A 21,007-nucleotide genomic window follows, 5' to 3' on the forward strand; every position below is an offset into this window, starting at 1 on the left:
ATTTGAGCCAAAAAGTTTTCTGAAAATTGAATATTTAGTACAGCAGCTCAAGTACTATTTGACTCCGCGCAATTGTGGGTCAATCTGACGTCATTTCCGGTTTCATCAAATTGGGCTTGACATCTTTGTTTTTCTGCCGGATTCTCGTTCAAAAGACACCAAATCGACAAGTGATTGTGGATATAGACCCTTGTAGTGTTAGAAGAGTACGTAATCTCATTAGTCCGGTTGAAATAATGCGATGAACTACTGTTGAATTCCTATATTCATGTGCTCCATCTTCAGATAAGTTTTTTTGTTTCGATGACTTCAGCTTCAGAAAGATGCTTGTTGTTGTTCAGTCAGTGAATTCTGTTTTTCTATCACGTTCATTGTCTTTTCATTTACTGCAGACTCCATAATCTGTATCGGTCGACTCTCGTGTTACCCTATTCGACATGCCGTTCAAATTGTCAGTGTCGACGATGTTTTTGCTGTTGTGTGAAGCCAGCTTACTTGTCAATCCTGCGACACACTGTCGGCTGTGACACTGACTGTATCATTTAGAACTAATTGTAAATTGATTATGCAAGAAAGGAATGTACAGCACAATGCACGTGGGTGCAATATAGATTGTTTGCAAACCAATAAGTGCAGTTCGGTCCCAGCCATTTTCACACCGGCAATACAGACTAGTCAGTAGTCATGCTAGAGGGGGCCACTTGATTGGTGAAATACCTATATACCTGATCCCGATGTGCGCAAACAATATGTGATAGTGGTGTTTTTGGGCAGCAAGCCCTATTTTCACTTGCACCTTGCAGAAAGTAGACCAAAGGCCTAGCCCATTGGTATAATTGGTACCAGCCAGTGGGTCCAGACAATGACAGAGTAAAAGTGTACAGTTAACAATATCAGCGGTTTTAGTCATCATTATTAGTTCTTTTGTTGCCAAGATGATTATCAACTGTAATCCTTCACATTTCATGATCAGGTGCCATTGTTCTCTCCTTCTCTTGCCTTAGGCTAGTTGAAATTTTGAAGTAGATAGCATCACATGCTGCCACCTGCAGTGCTATCTTGTAAACTGAGATGGTCTCCCTCAAAAACCACTTATAAAACAGGTTCTTTTGATGCAGAAATCAGATAAAATGAATGTCTCTCTGTATTGCTTATTTACCAGATGTTCTAATTTCCCTTCATTTGATTCTTACATGTAGATTTGCTGTGACCAGGCTTTCCTGTCCACTTATCCACTTATCTGAATATTGCTGTGTTTGCATGAAAAGTTATGTTGCCTGAGGGCTTGTGTTATTGATTGCTCTAATTGTTTGTACATTTCAGGTTCTACCTCACGATTAATGATGATGTCGCTGCTCTAACTTTATTGTGTTGTCATAACAAGCTATAAAGGTAAGTGTATATATTTACTTAGTTTCTTGATCAATGTTATTTTTGTAAGCATCTGTTCGCAGGGTTTGTAGTGTCTAAAAGTGTGAACACACACGGCCTGTTAAGAGGCAGTGGTGAGAGAGGTGCCCTCACGACAGGAGATTGCAAATGACAAGAGGTGTCAGTCTAAAGAGGTTTTGCTGTGTTTTGCTTCATTCTGTGCTGCTCCTTTGGTCCTCTGTGCCTGTCATTCCCCCGCCTTGTTGTCGAATGTCTGCGTTATGTTGTTTGCTTGTGATCCAGATTACATGTCTTTGTGTGGTGATAAGGTATCTTTACCAATAGGTGGCAGCTATTGGGTGATATGAATAAAGACAAGCAAATTGTTGAATCTATCATAAGCATGATTATGCAACTCTTTGGGTGTGGTAATACACATCTCATTGTCTCTGTAATTTGCATTGAAAGAGCCTTTCAACTCTCCCTGAGGCTATTGCATTGTAACAGAACAACTGAAATCGTACGATATTTTGAGATATAAAAATCATGATTGTGTTATAGGCTGAAATTGATGCTTTGGGTACGCTGGATGTGGCCAGAGGGGACTTTATAGAAAATTGCCGTAATGTTCCTGTAACTGGAGCCTGCTCGCTGAAGACTGTGATCTGAAACTTATCATTTAGTTGCAAGTCATTACATCTGAAATGTTTTGTGACTAGCTTTCATGAATAATACAACTTTGTCTAGTGCACCAGATGGAAATATATATGTTGTCATGGCAACTTGTTCTGTGAGAGACAGATATAGATTTATCTGAAATCAATTGTGAAATTCGATTTTGGTCAACTTCAACTCAAGTCATTTACACACATACAGATGATTTTTTTCAGGGAATCAACTTGAATTTAACATGCATTTTGGGCTCAGGTGCAATGATCCCTATTCCAAAGCAAGTCAAGGGGGTACAGCCTCAGGCAAAAGTAAATTACTACTTCCTTTGATTACTTTAGTATAACATTGATCTGTGGTGTGCCGTCAGAATCATCAGAGGTGGACTCTAAACTGTCAGTTGTTTGAAAAGAGCTGTTGTTCCACACTTTCCAAGCCGGTACTGAGCAAGATAACTGATAGGACTTGTAAGAGGCACACTCCCCACTGACATGACTGAGCAGGTCTCTCCAAACTAGTAGCAGTGGTAAATGGACTTTGAAGGGAGCTCTCATTCCCTCCTGAGCAGATCCTACCATACTATTACTAGTATCAGTACTGTATTGAGCAAGATAACTGCATTGGACATTGAAGGGAGCCATCGTTTCTGACTTGCACAATGGATATTTTACCTAGGTTCGTGAAGGACAGGACGGAGCTTCCAAATCTCAATAGTCGATTGCGGATGCCTATCCTTGCGTACAAGGTTGGTTGCGGTTCACTGGACAACCCTGAACTGTCTGTGTCATCAAAGATGATGAAATGTTGTGTCCACCCTTATCGTGTGTCTATGACTGGATGACCACCAGCAAGATGCCTCGTCTCAAGCTATCACCATGGCAGATGCAGCCATCTTTAATCTTAAACATCTGCGCACTGAAATCTCAGTACTTGTAGAAGTTCTGCTATTTAGCTCAGAGCAAAGTGATTGTGACAATCATTGAGTGTTGAGAACTTGACATGTTTAGAACAGGAAGAAGGTGCTTGTCGTTGGTAGACGGTTATCTCAGATTAGCAAACACTTCTGCGTGAATCAGTTGGAAGCCGATGTTGGTTGTATCAGCGTACTTGCCATGTTGACACCTCTGCTCGTCTCCCCAATTGTATCATTCTGGTGAAATCAAACCCAATTTCTAATATATCAGTCATTGGTACAATAAAAACTGGCTGCCAGATTACACCATTCATTGTTGATGTGGAGTTGCCTCCGGGTGTTACATTGTAGCCTGTGGCTCTTCAATGCTTAGTATGAATGGCAAGTGCAACTCAACTAGACATTCATAAAACTTCCACCTGATGCTACAGACTTCATTGCTTCCATGTGGACATGGAGGACTCTGGATTTTGCTGAGGATTCTGGTTGGTGAGTATATCTTGCTTGATTGAACAGTGGTCCTCGTCTGGCCAGAATTTCTCCCTGGGGGAGGGGGGGGGCATTGACAGGATAGAGCGCTCACCTGTTCAGACCTCTGGTGCTATTGACGTCTGCAGCGGCTAGCTTGAAGTTGGACAATGATCTTCTCTCGTTCTCTTCTGGTGAAGCAATGGAAGCCGTTTTGAGCAAGATCAGAAATAAAAGATCTTAGAATTGACCATGAAAAGTGGAAATGTTGACAAATCTCTGAAATTAACTTGGATTTCGAGTGTGAAACACTGGGGTGCTCAACTCTGAGAATCCTGCATCCATGCCTGGTTACCTCTGATGTACGTGCACTACAAGACCACAACTGAAGAGCCAGTTTAACTATTGGTTGACAGAGAGACATTTCATAAAACATCTTTGTTCTGTTTCAACATACATGGAGCACACTCCAACCTTGATCAACCTCATTGCTGTGCTTCAGGTGCATGAAGTATTCACATATGGATATCTACAAAGTACTTGTACAAGAGAGCTTCCCTTTCATCTAGCTTCCACCTGGCTCTCACAGTCGTTCAACATGCTTTATGCTGGCTCTTCATATCTAGCTTGCACTGCACTGTTGGGATTTGGTGACTGTGTGCAAACAAACATGCCGAGAACTGTGTTTGGTGAAGTAACATCACATGCCTTGTTGCTGTGGAAATCCTCCTCCTTATGGCGATGGTGGTGAAGATACGAGACTAATCAGAAACGTCTGATGATGCGTGCCGCTTTCTTCGTCAACCTTTGTGAGTATCGGATGGGTTTCTTCCAGACATCACATCAGCTGGGGACATCCCCATTCCCTTGACTGTTACATAACAACAAACCTGCAGCAGATAATGCATTGTGATCGGATACAGCATGGAAAAGGTTCAAAAACAGTTGATGGGTTTTAAAAACTGCAACCACAAACTTTGGAGAGTTTCTCCAAACTTCTCTGAACCGCTCAAAATGAGTCTTAATGTATTTTCTATTCAGTCTTTGACCTACTGTTAGGATTGATATACAGTTCTAGTAGGCTTCCGCTTGTCTCTTTTCAGTATTCTACTACAGTTCTCTTTTGAATGTGTTGTTCATTTCAGTCATTGTTTGTTTTGCTGTCGACAGATCTGCAGGCTAAACTTCGAAATAGGACGATTCCACTGTTAGATCTTTTGTCCAACAGTGGTGAACAGACAACAGATATTTGCAGGTTGACCTTGTCGCTGGACAACCTATAAGTAGAGTGGCCTTGCAGTATGTTTGAAAGTTCAGCCTGTGTTGTGGGTCCGCAGTGTGTTAGTTCTCTTGCAAACGGGTTCGTCTGTTCTTGCTCTTCTGAGTGTTCATTTCATTGGGTGAAAGGTTAGAACAACTGCTTAGAGTCCATTTCAAAATAGATTGGCAATTTGAATTGTCTGTCTGGTGTCTATCGTCATTCTGATCACAATCACAGGACAGATGATAACACACTTCATCTAATTTCAGTTGGTCACAACATCGCAGTTGGCATACATTTGAATTCATGATTGAACGTGCCAAGGTTATCATGCGTGCTTGATCAGAAGAGCAAACTGTTACTCCAGTTGATTGCTGATTGTCCCAATTCTATGCAGTTTCATGTCACAATTCCTTGGTACAGCACCATCATAGTTCAACCAGATTTAGCTTTCATTCTGCCAATTCAGTATTCCACCACTTAAATTGAATTCCCCTCAACAGAATAGAACCCTTTGAGCCCACAAATCAGCCTGAACCTGTCCCAGCCAATGGAAAACCATTGTCAAACCTTATAAATCTATTGTAAGGAGCTTTGTGTGTACAATAGACCTCTTGCTGATATTACTCTATTATTCCAAGCACCAATAACCCTTCACAAACCTATTGTTTGTCCCCAACATGGACATGGTTCCTTTATTCATTGGCTTAGCCTCTATTCATTTCCCAGTAAGGCATCAATTGTATGGGGTCCTGTGAACACGAATGGTCGGTTCTATTCACAAGGGCTCTCGCATACACTGAGCAATCGTGCATTTACCAGGTTTTGTCACAGGTGGTTTTGTTGGGTGCTTGTGTATTTGGGGTCTTGGTGGATGTTGGTTTCAAGGGTCATGTGATCTTGTCAGTTTCTCCCTCTATTCATCTATCTTTTTCATTATCATTGTGGGATTGTTATATTTCTGAAATGAAAAAAGTCTGGAAACGTGAGGTAAGAGTCGACAGTTGATTTCATGATTATTTTTGATAATTCTGACTTTGATGCCTTGAGGCTTGCATGTTGTCAGATCATATTGATGTTGATTGTGTGGGTGTTCGGCTGGCTGTTTTAGGCTGTGTGTTGAAAGGTGTGGTGCAACTTCAATCATAATCTCCTTGTTATGCAATGCTTGGTGCTTGTGTTCAATGTATTAATTACGTCATTGTGAATCACTTGATGGAGTTTATGGTTGGATTGGTGATTGTTGGCTTGAGGAAACCTTTCTTTAGCTGGCTGATGGGTGCAATTGGAATGGTCAGTGCTTTTTCAAATTGACATTTTTGCGGGATGTTATCCTGTAGTTATGTAACTGACTTGAGAATGGTATTGGGCCTTTGTGAGATGATGTCATAGTGGTATGGTTATGTAACTGACTTGAGAATGGTATTGAGCCTTTGTGAGATGATGTCATAGTGGTATGGTTATGTAACTGACTTGAGAATGGTATTGGGCCTTTGTGAGATGATGTCATAGTGGTATGGTTATGTAACTGACTTGAGAATGGTATTTGGCCTTTGTGAGATGATGTCATAGTGGTATGGTTATGTAACTGACTTGAGAATGGTATTGGGCCTTTGTGAGATGATGTCATAGTGGTATGGTTATGTAACTGACTTGAGAATGGTATTGGGCCTTTGTGAGATGATGTCATAGTGGTATGGTTATGTAACTGACTTGAGAATGGTATTGAGCCTTTGTGAGATGATGTCATAGTGGTATGGTTATGTAACTGACTTGAGAATGGTATTGGGCCTTTGTGAGATGATGTCATAGTGGTATGGTTATGTAACTGACTTGAGAATGGTATTGGGCCTTTGTGAGATGATGTCATAGTGGTATGGTTATGTAACTGACTTGAGAATGGTATTGGGCCTTTGTGAGATGATGTCATAGTGGTATGGTTATGTAACTGACTTGAGAATGGTATTGGGCCTTTGTGAGATGATGTCATAGTGGTATGGTTATGTAACTGACTTGAGAATGGTATTGGGCCTTTGTGAGATGATGTCATAGTGGTATGGTTATGTAACTGACTTGAGAATGGTATTGGGCCTTTGTGAGATGATGTCATAGTGGTATGGTTATGTAACTGACTTGAGAATGGTATTGAGCCTTTGTGAGATGATGTCATAGTGGTATGGTTATGTAACTGACTTGAGAATGATATTGGGCTTTTGAAGGATGATGTCATAGTGATATGGTTATGTAACTGACTTGAAAATGGTATTGGGCCTTTGAAGGATGATGTTATAGTGGTATGGTTATGTAACTGACTTGAGAATGGTATTGGGCCTTTGTGAGATGATGTCATAGTGGTATGGTTATGTAACTGACTTGAGAATGATATTGGGCTTTTGAAGGATGATGTCATAGTGATATGGTTATGTAACTGACTTGAAAATGGTATTGGGCCTTTGAAGGATGATGTTATAGTGGTATGGTTATGTAACTGACTTGAGAATGGTATTGGGCCTTTGTGAGATGATGTCATAGTGGTATGGTTATGTAACTGACTTGAGAATGGTGTTGGGCCTTTGAAGGATGATGTCATAGTGGTATGGTTATGTAACTGACTTGAGAATGGTATTGGGCCTTTGTGAGATGATGTCATAGTGGTATGGTTATGTAACTGACTTGAGAATGGTATTGGGCCTTTGTGAGATGATGTCATAGTGGTATGGTTATGTAACTGACTTGAGAATGGTATTGGGCCTTTTAAGGATGATGTCGTAGTGGTATGGTTATGTAACTGACTTGAAAATGGTATTGGGCCTTTGAAGGATGATGTCATAGTGGTATGGTTATGTAACTGACTTGAGAATGGTATTGGGCCTTTGTGAGACGATGTCATAGTGGTATGGTTATGTAACTAACTTGAGAATGGTATTGGGCCTTTGTGAGATGATGTCATAGTGGTATGGTTATGTAACTGACTTGAGAATGGTATTGGGCCTTTGTGAGATGATGTCATAGTGGCATGGTTATGTAACTGACTTGAGAATGGTATTGGACCTTTGTGAGATGATGTCATAGTGGTATGGTTATGTAGCTGACTTGAGAATGGTATCTTGGCTTTGGCCTTTTTTTGACCAACTGTCACATTTTCATTGGTATCTGTTTTCTTTGTTATATGTTATATGTCCAGGTGTTATTTCTTTTAACAGGTTATCAGAGTTTCAGCTGATTTTATCAGGTCATTGCCAAAGTCAGCTATTATAGATTTCTTAAATGTATTTTTCACTTGTTTTTTTCTTCTTGTCTTTCCAGATGTTTTGCCAGACGCGAGCGAATAGTCACGCCACCCGGAGCAGGTCGACTACCAAGACAACAGACGCAGGAGCAGCTCTAAAGAGTCTGAAAGGCATGTACCCATGTTCTTCCTCTCACTTACATTTAGGTCAGGTGTTACAGTGATGTATTATGTAACGGGTGGGATTGCTGCCATTCATTATGACTTCCTGACTGACATGAGGCTATCGAGCTCCCTGCTAGGTTGGATTACCTGAAGTTGCTGACAACATTAGGGCAGTCTTACCCCCCCCCTTGTGACAGTTGTTTCAAGACTAACTGCTCCTTGTTTATCCTCCTTTCAGAGGCTGCAAGACCTGGTCGTTCTCGTGGGAATCAAAGGTCAAGGTCACTGAGCCCGGGATCAGCTGCCAGTGTTGTATTGAAATCACCAAGGGGACGTGGAAGGCCAGTTGCCAAGAAGGTGACTGCATCATCGCAGAAGCGGGATAGTTCCATAGAATCAGAAACAATATCAACGAGAGAAGCTTCTAAATCACTGCCAAGGAGAAAGAGTAGAGTTGAATCTACAACAGATTCTGGGAGAAAGACGTCCAGAAGAGGTAGCCAGAGTCCAAAAGGAGCAGCTGGAGCCAGGCCAAAATCGCGAGGCCAACCTCAAAATGGTACCAATGTTGAAGGACGTGTTGAAAAGGATATAGAAAGCCCAAAAGTAAGTTCTGGTAAAACGAGTCCCAAAGTTACTCTGAGAAGTCGACTGAAGAAAGAGTCACCGGTATCTGAGGTCTCACCTAGTACTTCAGATTGTGAGCCTAAGAGGAAAGGGAGAACAGCTGTTAGTCCATCTGCTTCAAAGGTCACACGTTCTAGAAGCCCAGGTAGTCTAAGAAAAAGGTTGCCATTAATGAAGCAAGATACAGGTAAAGAAGAAAGTGAAGGAACTGTGACGCGCCGGAAAAGTCTGGCTAAGGATGTGGTTGAGGCGGATGAGAGTCTGAGAAAAGAAAAGGCTAAATCCCAAATAAAAGGGGCTTCAGTATCAGATGTTAAAAGTGAGTCTGCTGATGATAAACCTATCGTCAAGAGAGGAAGGGGGCGACCTAAAGGTACTAACCAGAAGGGGACGAAACGTGTTGTAAGTTCTAAAGTTGGTGCTAAAAAAACACAACTTACAAAAGCTCAAAAACTGGCTGCAAAGGCCAAGCAAGTGAAACGAGGCATCTTGAAGAAGGTTTCCAAAAATGATGAGTCATCAGCGTCTGATGAAGAGGATGATGAACTGCTTGCAGAGCCATCAGTGTTCACAAAACTAAAACAGGATGTCCCACAGCGGAAGTCGATGAAAGTAGAAGTTGGTTCTGTGAGGGAGTTGAAGAAACCTGGTAGAAGGCGTGAAGAAGAAGCCAATGTTGGCGGTGTGCTGCAAGGAAGGGTAGAGAAACGGTGTGGGAGGAAACCTGGTGTTGGTCACGTCACCAGAAAGAAGGCAAAGAGTCGTGAGTTGGCTGCATTGAGAGTCGATCCTGGCTCTAGACTGGGTGAAAGGAAGCAGAACACAACGGGTAGACTGAGGAGTGTGAGCTCTGGTCAGGCTATGAGTCTCCAGGTTATCAAGAAAGCTAGGAGAAGAGGAAAGCTTGGTTTGAGGGCAAGGGTGAGGAGTCCTGGATCTGAACTGGGGAGTGACACTACATCCCAGACCTCGAGAGGAATCAGTCCATCATCGGACACAGACACTGATAGTAAGAAACGTGTCAGGAAGATTAGCCCTGCTGCTAGGTTACGCTGTCCCTTTCTTGCCACAAGGAAGAGACGCTCTTACCCGACCAGAGATCACTACAATATTCGAGGGCCGCAAGGAAAGTTTGCCAGGAGACCAAATCAGGACAGTGAGGCTTCAGACACCGCCACTGATCACACTTTACTTGAGAAAAACCAAAAGTTCAGTGCAGCCTTAAAACGTGGTAGGTCGGGCAGAAGACGTGAACGTGGGAGGTCATCTTCAAGACTGGATCCTAAACACAGTGCAGCCATTGATTCTTCTTTGTCGGAGGATACCTCAGCCGCTGACACTGAAGACGAAAACCAACTGTCAAAGCAGTTTAAGCGCACTGAAGACTCTTCTATGAAAGCACTGATGGCTGATACAAGATCAGTTAATGTTAGAAGATCAGTCAAATCCAATCCTTCTTTGCCATTGAAAAGAGCAGAGGCAGCAGAAAGTAAATTGAGCCCCTCTGCACAATCAGTTGTCACAAAAAGCTTTTCCTTGAAGACTATCGAGAAGTTCAAAAGGGCTTTTAAACTGGTTGAACCCATTGGTCGGAGCTCGTCGAAGGACAGCGTTGGCAGTACAGAATCAGGTGGTGCGGAAACGAACACTCCTGATACAAAAGGAAAAGAAGGAAAAGAAATCGTTTACGGTGTCAAAACAAAGGAACTCCCTGTGAATAAAAAGTCAAAAGATTTAAAAAGTGGGCGCACCATGGTTGCTGTTGATCAAAAGCCTTTGACAGCTTACCAAGGTATCAGTGCAGCAAAGCCGACGGTTGAAAACACTGACATTGAAACTGTAACAGTTGTTGAAGTGATCCATGAAAGCAAGGAACAAGTCAATAATGTTACTGTCTTGTCTGAGGCATCGCCTATGCCATTGGACTCTGACACTTCGTTCAGACTGGAGTTGAGTACTGACTCATCTACCGTGGAGGATTTGTCTGTTCAGAATATGGATAGAACAGCTGGTGAAATGATCAGAAAGGAAACTGATACCACACTAAAGGCAGAGGCTAGGATGGAAGTAAACAAGGCTGAAATTATACTGGAGGAATGCGCAGGTCAAGCAGAGGAGAGTAGACCGGATGAGCCAATGGAGGTATCTGAACAAGCCGAAGCTGAATTGGATACAATTTCCAAACGCAAGACTGTTGTGAAGACAAAGGCTGTAACTGCAGAACCAATAACTGTGGCTACAGTTATCGAACCTGTTATTGCAGAGTCAGGGACTATTGTTGCTGAATCGAAAACTATTGTTCCAGATTCAGAGGCGGTTATTGTAGAACCAAAGACTGTAGTTCCAGAATCAGAGACTGTAGTTCCAGAATCAGAGACTGTAGTTCCAGAATCAGAGACTGTAGTTCCAGAATCAGAGCCTTTAGTTCCAGAATCAGAGACGTTAGTTCCAGAATCAGAGACTTTAGTTCCAGAATCAGAGACTTTAGTTCCAGAATCAGATACTTTAGTTCCAGAATCTAAGACTGCAGTTGGAGAATCGAAGACTGCCGTGCAAGATTCAAAGACTGTAGTTGCAGAGTCAAAAATGTTTGCTGTTGATTCAGACACTGTAGTTGCAGAAGCAACTGCTGTGGTCACAGACTTAGCAGCAGCTCTAGTCACAGAAGCAACTGTGGCTGAAGAACTGAAGGCTTCAGATTCTAAGACTGTTCCTGCAGGAAAAAAGACTACAAATGAAATACCATTGGCAGAAGGCACTGAATTAGAAACAGTAGTTCTTGAGTCAAAGGCTGTAGTTGCAGAAACACCAGTTGTGGAAACAAAAACTGCTATTGCAGAGTCTGATTCTGGAGATGTAGAATCCAAGAATGAGGCTTTGGGGACCAAGGCTGCAGTTGCTGAAGTAATGACTCTGTCTGTAGAATCCACTGCAGTTTCAGAGCCTAAGATGGTATCATCAGAAACAAAATGGGAAGACGCCCAGACATCAGTGGTGGCAGTATCTGCGACTTCAGTTGCTGCTGGGGGAGGAACTGAGCATGGTGGAGAAGTTGCACCAAGAAAAGAGGCTGTTAAAACTGCTGTAGGATTGGTTGAAGAGAAACCGTCTTTTTTGAAACTGGATGATGTTCAAACTTTAATTGGTGCCGATCAGGTTAGTGTCAGCAAGGATGAGACTAGTTCCATGGAAAACATTGACATTTTGAGATCAGGAGACGAATCTGTTAACGCTATGGAGAGCACTGCGGCCATTGCATTGAATGGGAGTGAGTCAGCTGCTCCTGATGAGTATCATAAGAAAGTTAAGGACGATATGGAAATTGTTGAGGATGCAATTGCTAAAGTCGTCCAGGAAACTGTACAGTCGATTGTACATGGGGTCGAGGAAAAGGTTGAGTCGTTAGCCGAAGAGGTGGCTGCGAAGAAGCAGAAGGATGAGGGCCTGGAGAGGCCAGGGGGTTCAGGACAAAAGGAGCAAAAAGCTAGTACTAGCCATGCTGGTGATTCTTACTCTGGTGAAAATGCTACATCCAGAAAAGGGCCTATAATTTTGAAAATAAAGACGTCTGCATTGTGGAAGGTTGATGCGGATGGAAGCGGTACATCGACTGGTAGCGGGGAAACTGAGGAGACCCTAGAGGATACACCTGTTGGTGATGGTGTGGTGGTGTCGTCAAGTCAGGAGGTACTCGAGGCAAGCGCCATGAGTCGCAAAGTCAAAGATGCTTTGGAAGAGGTGAATAAAACTCTCAGTGATGTTGCTACCCAAGAGGTGGTCAAGGAGGATACAGGAGAAGAGGCTGGAGCAGCTGAGACGTCTGCCTGTCCAAGGACAGAGCGGTTGGTAGCCAAGGAGGAAGAAGCTGTTACCAGCACAGCAGAGGATCTTCAAGGCGTGGATAAGACAGGAAAACATGCTGTAGGGGATGAATGTCCGGCTGTGGTGAGTAGTAAGGAAGATGGTGTCAGCTGTAGCTGTCATCCATCAGGAAAACAACCTGAACAGCCTGCAGAACGTGAAGCTGACCCAGTGGATTTAGCAGCGGCTGCTGAGCTAGGTGTTGTAGAGGAAGGAGCGCAGGCACCTGTCGACCCTGCAGCCCCTCCTAAGCTTGCAACAGCATCCATGGTGGAGGTTGAGAGGCGAATCGAGGAGATCCAAGCAATGGTTTCTGATATTCAAAAACAAATCAAAACTGGTACAGGAACTAGCAAAGTTGGGCCAGGAATACGGTCACTGGACACTGAGTATCCGTATGGGCCCAGGAATATTCACAGGCCAGATGAGAAAGGTGATTTAAAGTTGACTATAAAACTTGGGGGTAAGAAAGGCGATGCCACTGCTGCATTCAGTGCCGGAGAAACAAGTGGCCTGGAGAAAAAAGGGAGCAAAAAACATGTGGAGGAAACAAAGACCTATCCAAAGAGACATATTTCTCCCAAGTATAGTGACCTGCCATGGGTTGAGTACAGTGAGAGTTATTTTGAGGATATGACCAGGAAACAGAAAAAATCTTCAGCAAAGTCGGAAGGAAAGCAGGAACCACAGATTGGCGAAGCTCGTCCAAAACGTAAACCTGTTAAAAAAACTGAATATGAACTTTATATGTATGAACTTAAGAACCCCAAGCGCCGTAAACACAAATCTGGTCCTACTTCTCTGGAGTCCGGTTCATCTACAATAACAGCTTCCTTTTCTACTGAGTCTCTTATTGATCATGTTGATGCAAGGACTGAAGAGAAAAAGCCGTCAAATATTCCAGAACTTTTAAAACTGTGCAAACCATGTAACGTTGTCCTTGAAGACTTTGTTATCAACTTGAACCTGAGTGCATTGAAGCGAAAGCAAAGTGCAGAAGGGCAGGAAATCCACCTTGCAAAGCGTCCAAAGTTAACTATCGGAGGCGGTGTTTACAGCAAAGCAGAAATTGATGCTCAAGCGATTGTCAAACAGTTGACACCAGAGAAACGACGGCGATCTTCAGGTTCTCGATCTGGTCGTCGCGCATCTGGTTCAAGCTCCACTGGAAGCCTGGCATCCGAGTTAGAGTCTGGCCGTTTGTCGCCATCTAGCCCTCGAGCACTTGATGTCCCTCCAAGCAGACTCTCACCTAAACCTCCCAAAAGGAAAGTCAACCGGACTGGATTTCCAAAGCAACCCAAAAAATACTACTATGTGTACCAATGTAAATTCTGCCCGTACTCCACAAATTACCGTATTGCTATGGATGATCATGTTTATACCCATCTCGACGTTGTACCATTCCGTTGTGGTTATTGTAATAGTGTTTTTGGTGCCAAGTCTGGTGCCGTCATGCATCACAAACGTAACCATCAGAACCTCGCCCTTCGATGTATCAAGAGTGTGGATGTGGATGAATCTCAGTACTACAACTATGTCTATGTCACCGGTGGACAACATAAAACGCCAGTCGGTGTACGTTCTGTATCACCATCTCGAGCAGGAGGCAAGGAGGCCAGGAATGTATTTGAGAGTATCATGAAGGAGATTCCTGCCAGTGGAGCAGACACTATGCCGGATCAATCAACGGCCCCTGTGCCCATTGCAGCAGTAGCACCAATGTCATCCGCCCCAACCAGAATCCAGACTCACCCTGATATTCCTGCTCAAAAAATCATGCAACCTGCACAACTACCAACACAGGCCAAACCAGCAGGGTTGGCTCAAGCCAAACCTGGTTTGTCACAAGCCAATCAAGTGAAACCAGCACAGATTTTACCAAAATCTCCACGTTCTGATAAACTGCCTGTCTATCAATGCAAGTTCTGCAACTTCTCTACCGATCATCGGACTGTTATTGAAACTCATCTGCAGCATTACCACGAGGAGGAGTATCGATTCATATGTCCACTCTGTGACCTGGCATTTTGTAAACGTGAGGAGACAATGGTCAAACATTTCAAAAAGTGGCATCCTGGGAAAAACGTGATGTTTAAACGTGCGCCGGGGTATAAAGATCGTGAAGTCGCAACGAGTGATGTAGCTATCTCATATCAAACTGCAGCCCAGAAATCACTGCAGCCGGACCTGAATGATGCTCAGGTCAGCAACCATGAACGTCTCCTAGCAGCAACATCAGCACCAATACTGCCAGCGACTGCTGTCTCTGCGACACCCAGTAATATGGAAGCACAGAACGTAAGCATCTCATCTTCACCATTACTTCCGTTCCGTAAACAGCAGGCATCGGGAAGTCCACAGTCATCCTCTCCAGGGCCGGAGGCGGGGCGGAAAAGTAACAAACCGAGCATAACTGATATTGCAGCTAATTTAGCAAGTAAAGTTGGTGGAGCACCATCAGATACATCAAAGTCTAGTAACCCTGTATTTCTGAACATACCTAATGTCCGCTCTAGAGGTAGCAGTCCCAGTGCACCAGAGAGGAGCCAAGGAGCAGCTCAGTTGCCATTGGGAACTGGTGTTGCCCGCAAACCTGACCAGGATGTTAGTAGAGCCCCTACTGCAGGAGGTGGAACTGGTATACTGGACCTATCAAGGAGTAGCCGCGAGTCTACACCAGTGCCGACAGGATCTAATGATTTACCAGCAGCGCAGGATGACGTTTCAAATCTTAAGATTGTCAATGTTGTTAGTCTGAGTGCACAAGCATCAGCACCGGTACCACCTGAGACAGAGGAGGTACAGTCTAATATCTACTGTTGTAGGAACTGTAAGACAGAGAACAGTAGTTTGGATGAGATCATCAAACATATTGAAGCATCACACTCTCAAATGGACTTCTGGTTCGCTTGTCCTTATTGCCCGTATGGTTGTTCCAAACATCGCGGTAACATGGTGCGGCATATCCGACGTGCTCACCCAGAAAAGGAAGCAAGCGTAGTGGACATTCATCTTATTGATGAAGCGAAGTACATTTCAAAACGATCTGTTACAACACGGCTGTCCAGAAGTCAAAATGTCCCCGTTATTGTTTCTACTGGTCAACCTGTTCCAATGCAACACTTCTCCTCTACGGGATCAGTGCAAATGACACAGTTGGCTCCCACTCGTGGGGCACCACCTTTAATACCAATGGTAAGAGCGGCTGGGAATCAACAACGGACCTTACCACCACCTTTGATCCGTGCTGTAGCGATGACGCCTGCCAACTCGTTACCTGTTTCATCCAGTTTACCATCGCAGTCTATGAGACCAGGGTCTGGACACCATATGTCCGCGACACCTCCTAGTCGTATGCAGACACAGACTGGTTTCCCGCCACCAAATGCCCAGGTGTTTCAAGGTGTTCCACATCAGGGTGTGACACATATGAGCCAGCCTGGTGGAGTGCTAGGAGCCCGATTCCATATCAATCCCAGGATGGCTGCCATCCCGTCACAAGCACCAAAACAGAATGAGGATAACAAGTCAACTTCTGAACAAGAAAAATTCAGCGTTTTCAACTTGCGACCAACGAATCGTTCGGTGTTTCCTCAGGCTAGTCGCATGGTTGCCCCGATACAGGCAGGTGTGCCAATGCAGTATGGTCCTCCCGGGATGGTACCTCAGCAGATTCCATTCTCGACCGCGCCACCAGTTCGAGGTCAGAACCCAGGACAGGTGCCATACAGATCTCCACAGCCGCCACCTTCCTGATACTGGTTCAACTACGACACTTGTTGAGTAGGTACGTTTTGAATATCGTGTGAAAACTAATGAAAGTCATATTTCAGACTTTGCAAATATTCAGAGCCTTGGGTTTTAAATTATCATGTGACACCTTATTCATGCAATTACTGAGGTCATTTCAGTCTCGTTTTGTTTTATAAGTCTTCAATAAGGTTTATTTATTCTATAATCTTATGGAAGTCAAGTTTTATCTAGAAATGTACTAGTATCAAGCGTATATGTTTCTCATTGCCCAGTTATGTCTCGGAGAAGAGACAGATATTAATTTATGTGGTACACTTCTTCATTTGTTGAGGTTTAAAATGTACATAATCTTTTACCTAGATTGAAGTCATACTTTTACATAGATCCAGTTGTGGATGGTGAATTTGTACATAATTTCTTCGTTACTTGTGTACATGGTAAGGTTGGCATGCAAATGACTGTTTGCAATAACTCCCCATTTTGTAGTAATTCAAATGTTATTATTTATATGAGTGCTTGATATTAATGATATTGATAACGGAGGTATAAAATCATACCTATTTGATTGGGTTTCTCATCAGTCATGTTGGGTGTCTGTGTTGAAGTATGTACATCCTCAAAGAGTACTTTAATACCTGGTACTTCTTGAAAGGAACTTCACATTCACATCAGACTATAGACAAACATGGAAGATTAATCATGATGACATTGTTTCTATGAAGCAGGCAAACATTCGATCACAAGGTGCTCTCCATCTCAACCTTTGACCTTGAGCAGTAATGTTGACAAATGAAACATAACTTCTTCATGGCCCACTGGAGAGTGGCCCTCTGGAGAGTGGCCCTCTGGAGAGTGGGTCTAATCTGGCCAGACGTTCCCTTTGTGATCAAACACATTGTTTATTTGATGCTTCTTGTAGTGATTATGGCCTACATGCCCTAAACATTCCTGTCTTTCAATCCTTTGCAATTATCAGAAAATGGATGGTTCATGACTTGTTTAGTGATTGGTCCTGTTATCAGCTTTTGAGATCTTGTTGGTTACTCAGAAGTTTGAAGATTTCAATGAATTGTTATAAAATGAAATCCTAGCTATGCAAATAATGACAAGAGTGATTGAGAATGGATAATGGCTTAAGAGGATGTGAGCTTTTGCATCGGTGTTTTCGTCACTGTGTCCCACGAAGACCCTGTCTGTTCAGTTTTAATGTGTCTGCCTGGTGGTGCATTGGAAACTTTTGACTTTTGCTCTATTCATGTATAAATGTACTATCGTACCCACTGGGTGACTTCAGTGAGAACTGCCTTTGAATATGATGCAGCTCTTATACCCCATTACAAGCCATGAAGGAGTAATGTCCCGATATACATATTGTCCCTCAGGGACTGTTTCACGTGAAGTTAGATTCTCCTGTGAAGTTTTATCAATACACTCTGCATTTTGTCGATTAAGAATTCACACAGTGCCACCATACACTTCATGAGTTTCACATCATTATTCAGTAAATTGTCAGCTGCCACAGGTGCAGTGTGTACATGTATGTACCATTGAGGGATTCCAATTGACTCAGTATCTCTGTGTTGCACATTTATTTGATTTCCTGCTTGGTAAATGCACAATGGTATGTTTACATCAAATGAGCTCCTCGAGGCTTGCCATCTCAAAGCTCACTCACTACTCAGTTAGGTCAGTGGTGGCCGAGCTCTTAGTTCCCACACACCTCTAGAGATAAAGTTGAATAAGACAATGGATTACATTTGAACAGACAGCTGTAAATATGAACTCGGTGTCTTAAATTAATGCCATGTCATGTGCTTTTTATTGCTCAAATGGATTAAGCTCTTGATACTTTCTTTCTAAAGCATGTATAGTTATAATGTCTTGTACAGTGCCTCTTCTTTTATGCATATCATTGTCTGGATGTGAAACACATCCTTTTGTATACTGATACCAGTAGTTTTAAATAAAGGCAATAATCAAATGTAGTTCTCATCATTGATTCTTTTCAACAAGTGTTGCTATTCGTAGTTCACAAAAACTGTCTCTGCCGGCTGTCTCAACATAAGCCATATACAGCCGAGATATAATGCCAACATGGCTGTCCCAGAGACGCACCGTAAAGACATGGACATTGTCTGGTTGTCTCATAACAACCACATAAGAGACAGTCGTCTCAACTAAGCTGGGTATAAAAGAGACATGGACAGTCTGCATGTATCGTAAATAGCAAGGACATAGGCACAATCATCTAAACCTTGCCAGGAACAACCGAGTGATGGACACAATCTGGTTGTCTCACAGGGGACATACGTCTCAACCTAGCAAGGTACAACAGAGACATATATAGTCGGGTTTTCTCATAGATAACAAGGACTTTTGTGCATGAAGTACAGGGTAAAGTGAAAAGTGAGGTGTTCCAAGCAAGTGCAGTGAGTACTACGTCACACCATGACGTGGAGACCACGACGTCGCATCTTCCATAGCAACGTCTATTGAATCAAGATGATGATGATGTCTGCAGATCACATTACTGCCATGTCGCCAGAAGAAACGGGGACAACAAAGCATAGTTGTATTCCCGTCTCTGAGAAAGAGGAAAGAAACATGTGGCATCTTCTCCCAGATGTCGTCCTCATCGAAATATTTCTTCATTTGGATATCCAGGATCGTCTGTGCGCGTCTCAGACTTGCACGCGATGGGCCAGGTTGATGCAGACGTCAGGTGAGCTTTGGCGGGAGTTAGAGATAGACTTGGTTCAGAGTCAGGATGACCAGAAACCACTGTGGCAAGTCCGTCATCATGGACATTGCACCAGGTCCTTCACCATTATAGGGTATGGCGGAATTTCCCGACCCATTTGGGAGCGCTTACGAGACACGGCCATGACATGTTTCGATTCGTTGCGCAATTCGGCAGATCTAACTAATTTCATCCTCTTGAAGACAGATCTGACCGAGGTTAATAATGGTGAATCGGTACCACCTTTCCTCGCCTCTCTCGAGCGTCTTCTCCGCTCTCATAAACATTTCAAGAGGTTCGTGATGACGGGAACAAAACTACAATTTGAAAACGGCATGATTATTCTTGAAGCTTTGAACGAGGGCGTGTGGAAGAATCTCCTTGACGCAAATCTGACGGACTTTTTCCACTGGGACGCAAGAGATGTGCACCGGCAAGACAGATTTCACAACATCCTGGGACAGTTTCAGAGTCTACGGAAACTTTGTCTCAACTATACCTGCGTTTCTGACGAAATTCTAGCTCTTATTGGCAATAACCTATCCGAGTCTATTGAATCATTAGCCATCAAGGTGGCCCTGCTATATTCAAACACCCATACGATACGACCGTCTTCATGGACTAAACTTCACACGAGATGCAAGCGTCTGATGGTCGATTTTGAATTCATTCACGTCTACGAACCTGAAGACGTCACTCGATGTCTACTGCCAGAGATTCGCTTGAGAGGTTTGAGGGTGTGGTCGGGTTATGATATGAGACATCAACACAGGATCGGGAGGCTAATTGATTATGTAACAGCTTCTTTCCAGAATTCGCTGGGTAAGTCAGCCTCCAAAGTGAGACAGGCGCCGGCCCCAACATGAACCAGATAATACGCTGGCTCAACGCGTAAAGTGGGGACCTCGTCCTCCATGACGCGGTCTTGAGTAGTAGGACGCTGAATCTAAATCACTCTATACATTATATCTGTCGATAAGTGAAGAGTAGATCTAAAAACTAGTCCCAGCCGTCGCCTTGTTCTAATCCGAAGCGAAGGCGTAAGAGGGCTAGAGGATGCCAGTATATGGACTGATCGATGTGTCCACATTCGCGACCAAAACACTCAAACAAGCCTCGAGCACAAATTTAGTTATACAGTTGTCGTCTCCTATCTTTTTAGAGACGGCCAGTCTCGAATTCGACAACACAACCTGCTTGTTCGATGCGTCATTGCTGAACCTGGTGAGCAGCTGTAAAAACCTCCAAGAGCTCTTCGTCTGCGCTAACATGAATGTCAACACTGTTGCCACGATCTGCGAGATGCGATGGAGGAATGACATTGGTAGGTTGTGACATGGTCCACGAAAGTGTCTAGTTTTCTAGGTAGGTTGTGCCATCTAGAGGAAGAGCTGCCAGGCCCGTTTTGCCTGGTTGTGCCCGCCTCATCTCGCTCACCCTCTTGGTGGCACAGTGGACATGGTGGAGCTGCCAGCCCCGAATCGGTCGGTTTTTCGCCGTCTCATCTCTCTTACTACCTTGACGATGCAGTGGATTTGCTTGGCCGAATTTGGGTCGCGTGATGACCGTCTCATTTCTCTCACCGCTTTGGCGACACAGTGGGGCTGCCAGCCACAATTCGGTCGGTTTCTGTGGCTGGGACAAGCGCAGACTCTCGTCTAGCCCTTCTTTCTATATTTCGAAGGTCTCACCAAGTTCCACGTGACGCTTTGTTGTGCGACGGCAGAGGAATGGGAGGCTATCCACCAACTGGAGGAGGACCAGATGGAGAAATCCCGCCACCACAAAGTGGAAATCTTCTTTGTCACGGACCTGGCCCTTGATCTCGTATAGTGTGTTACACCTGGCGCCACCTAATGGAGCATAAATAAATGAATAGATGATAAGAGTTTGGTGGCTCTACTGTGCCAGCTACTGACGACTGTTGGCAGTTAAGGCCTGATCCCT

General features: G+C 43.7%; 2 protein-coding genes across 2 annotated transcripts; both read left to right on the forward strand.

Annotated features, from left to right (window-relative positions):
- Nucleotides 1-110: 110 nt before the first annotated feature.
- Nucleotides 111-18,301, forward strand: LOC135483399 (uncharacterized). The gene is made up of 4 exons (XM_064764271.1): nucleotides 111-206; nucleotides 1,324-1,392; nucleotides 7,989-8,082; nucleotides 8,315-18,301. The coding sequence occupies exons 3-4, from the start codon at nucleotides 7,989-7,991 to the stop codon at nucleotides 16,321-16,323; spliced, it is 8,103 nt and encodes a 2,700-aa protein (XP_064620341.1). The 5' UTR covers nucleotides 111-206; nucleotides 1,324-1,392; the 3' UTR covers nucleotides 16,324-18,301.
- Nucleotides 18,302-18,822: 521 nt separating this feature from the next.
- LOC135483061 (F-box only protein 39-like) lies at nucleotides 18,823-20,893 on the forward strand. The gene is made up of 3 exons (XM_064763569.1): nucleotides 18,823-19,882; nucleotides 20,223-20,384; nucleotides 20,745-20,893. The coding sequence occupies exons 1-3, from the start codon at nucleotides 18,823-18,825 to the stop codon at nucleotides 20,891-20,893; spliced, it is 1,371 nt and encodes a 456-aa protein (XP_064619639.1).
- The last annotated feature ends 114 nt before the right edge of the window (nucleotides 20,894-21,007 follow it).

This window comes from Lineus longissimus, chromosome 2 (assembly GCF_910592395.1).
Source record: "Lineus longissimus chromosome 2, tnLinLong1.2, whole genome shotgun sequence".
Classification (NCBI taxonomy): domain Eukaryota; kingdom Metazoa; phylum Nemertea; class Pilidiophora; order Heteronemertea; family Lineidae; genus Lineus; species Lineus longissimus.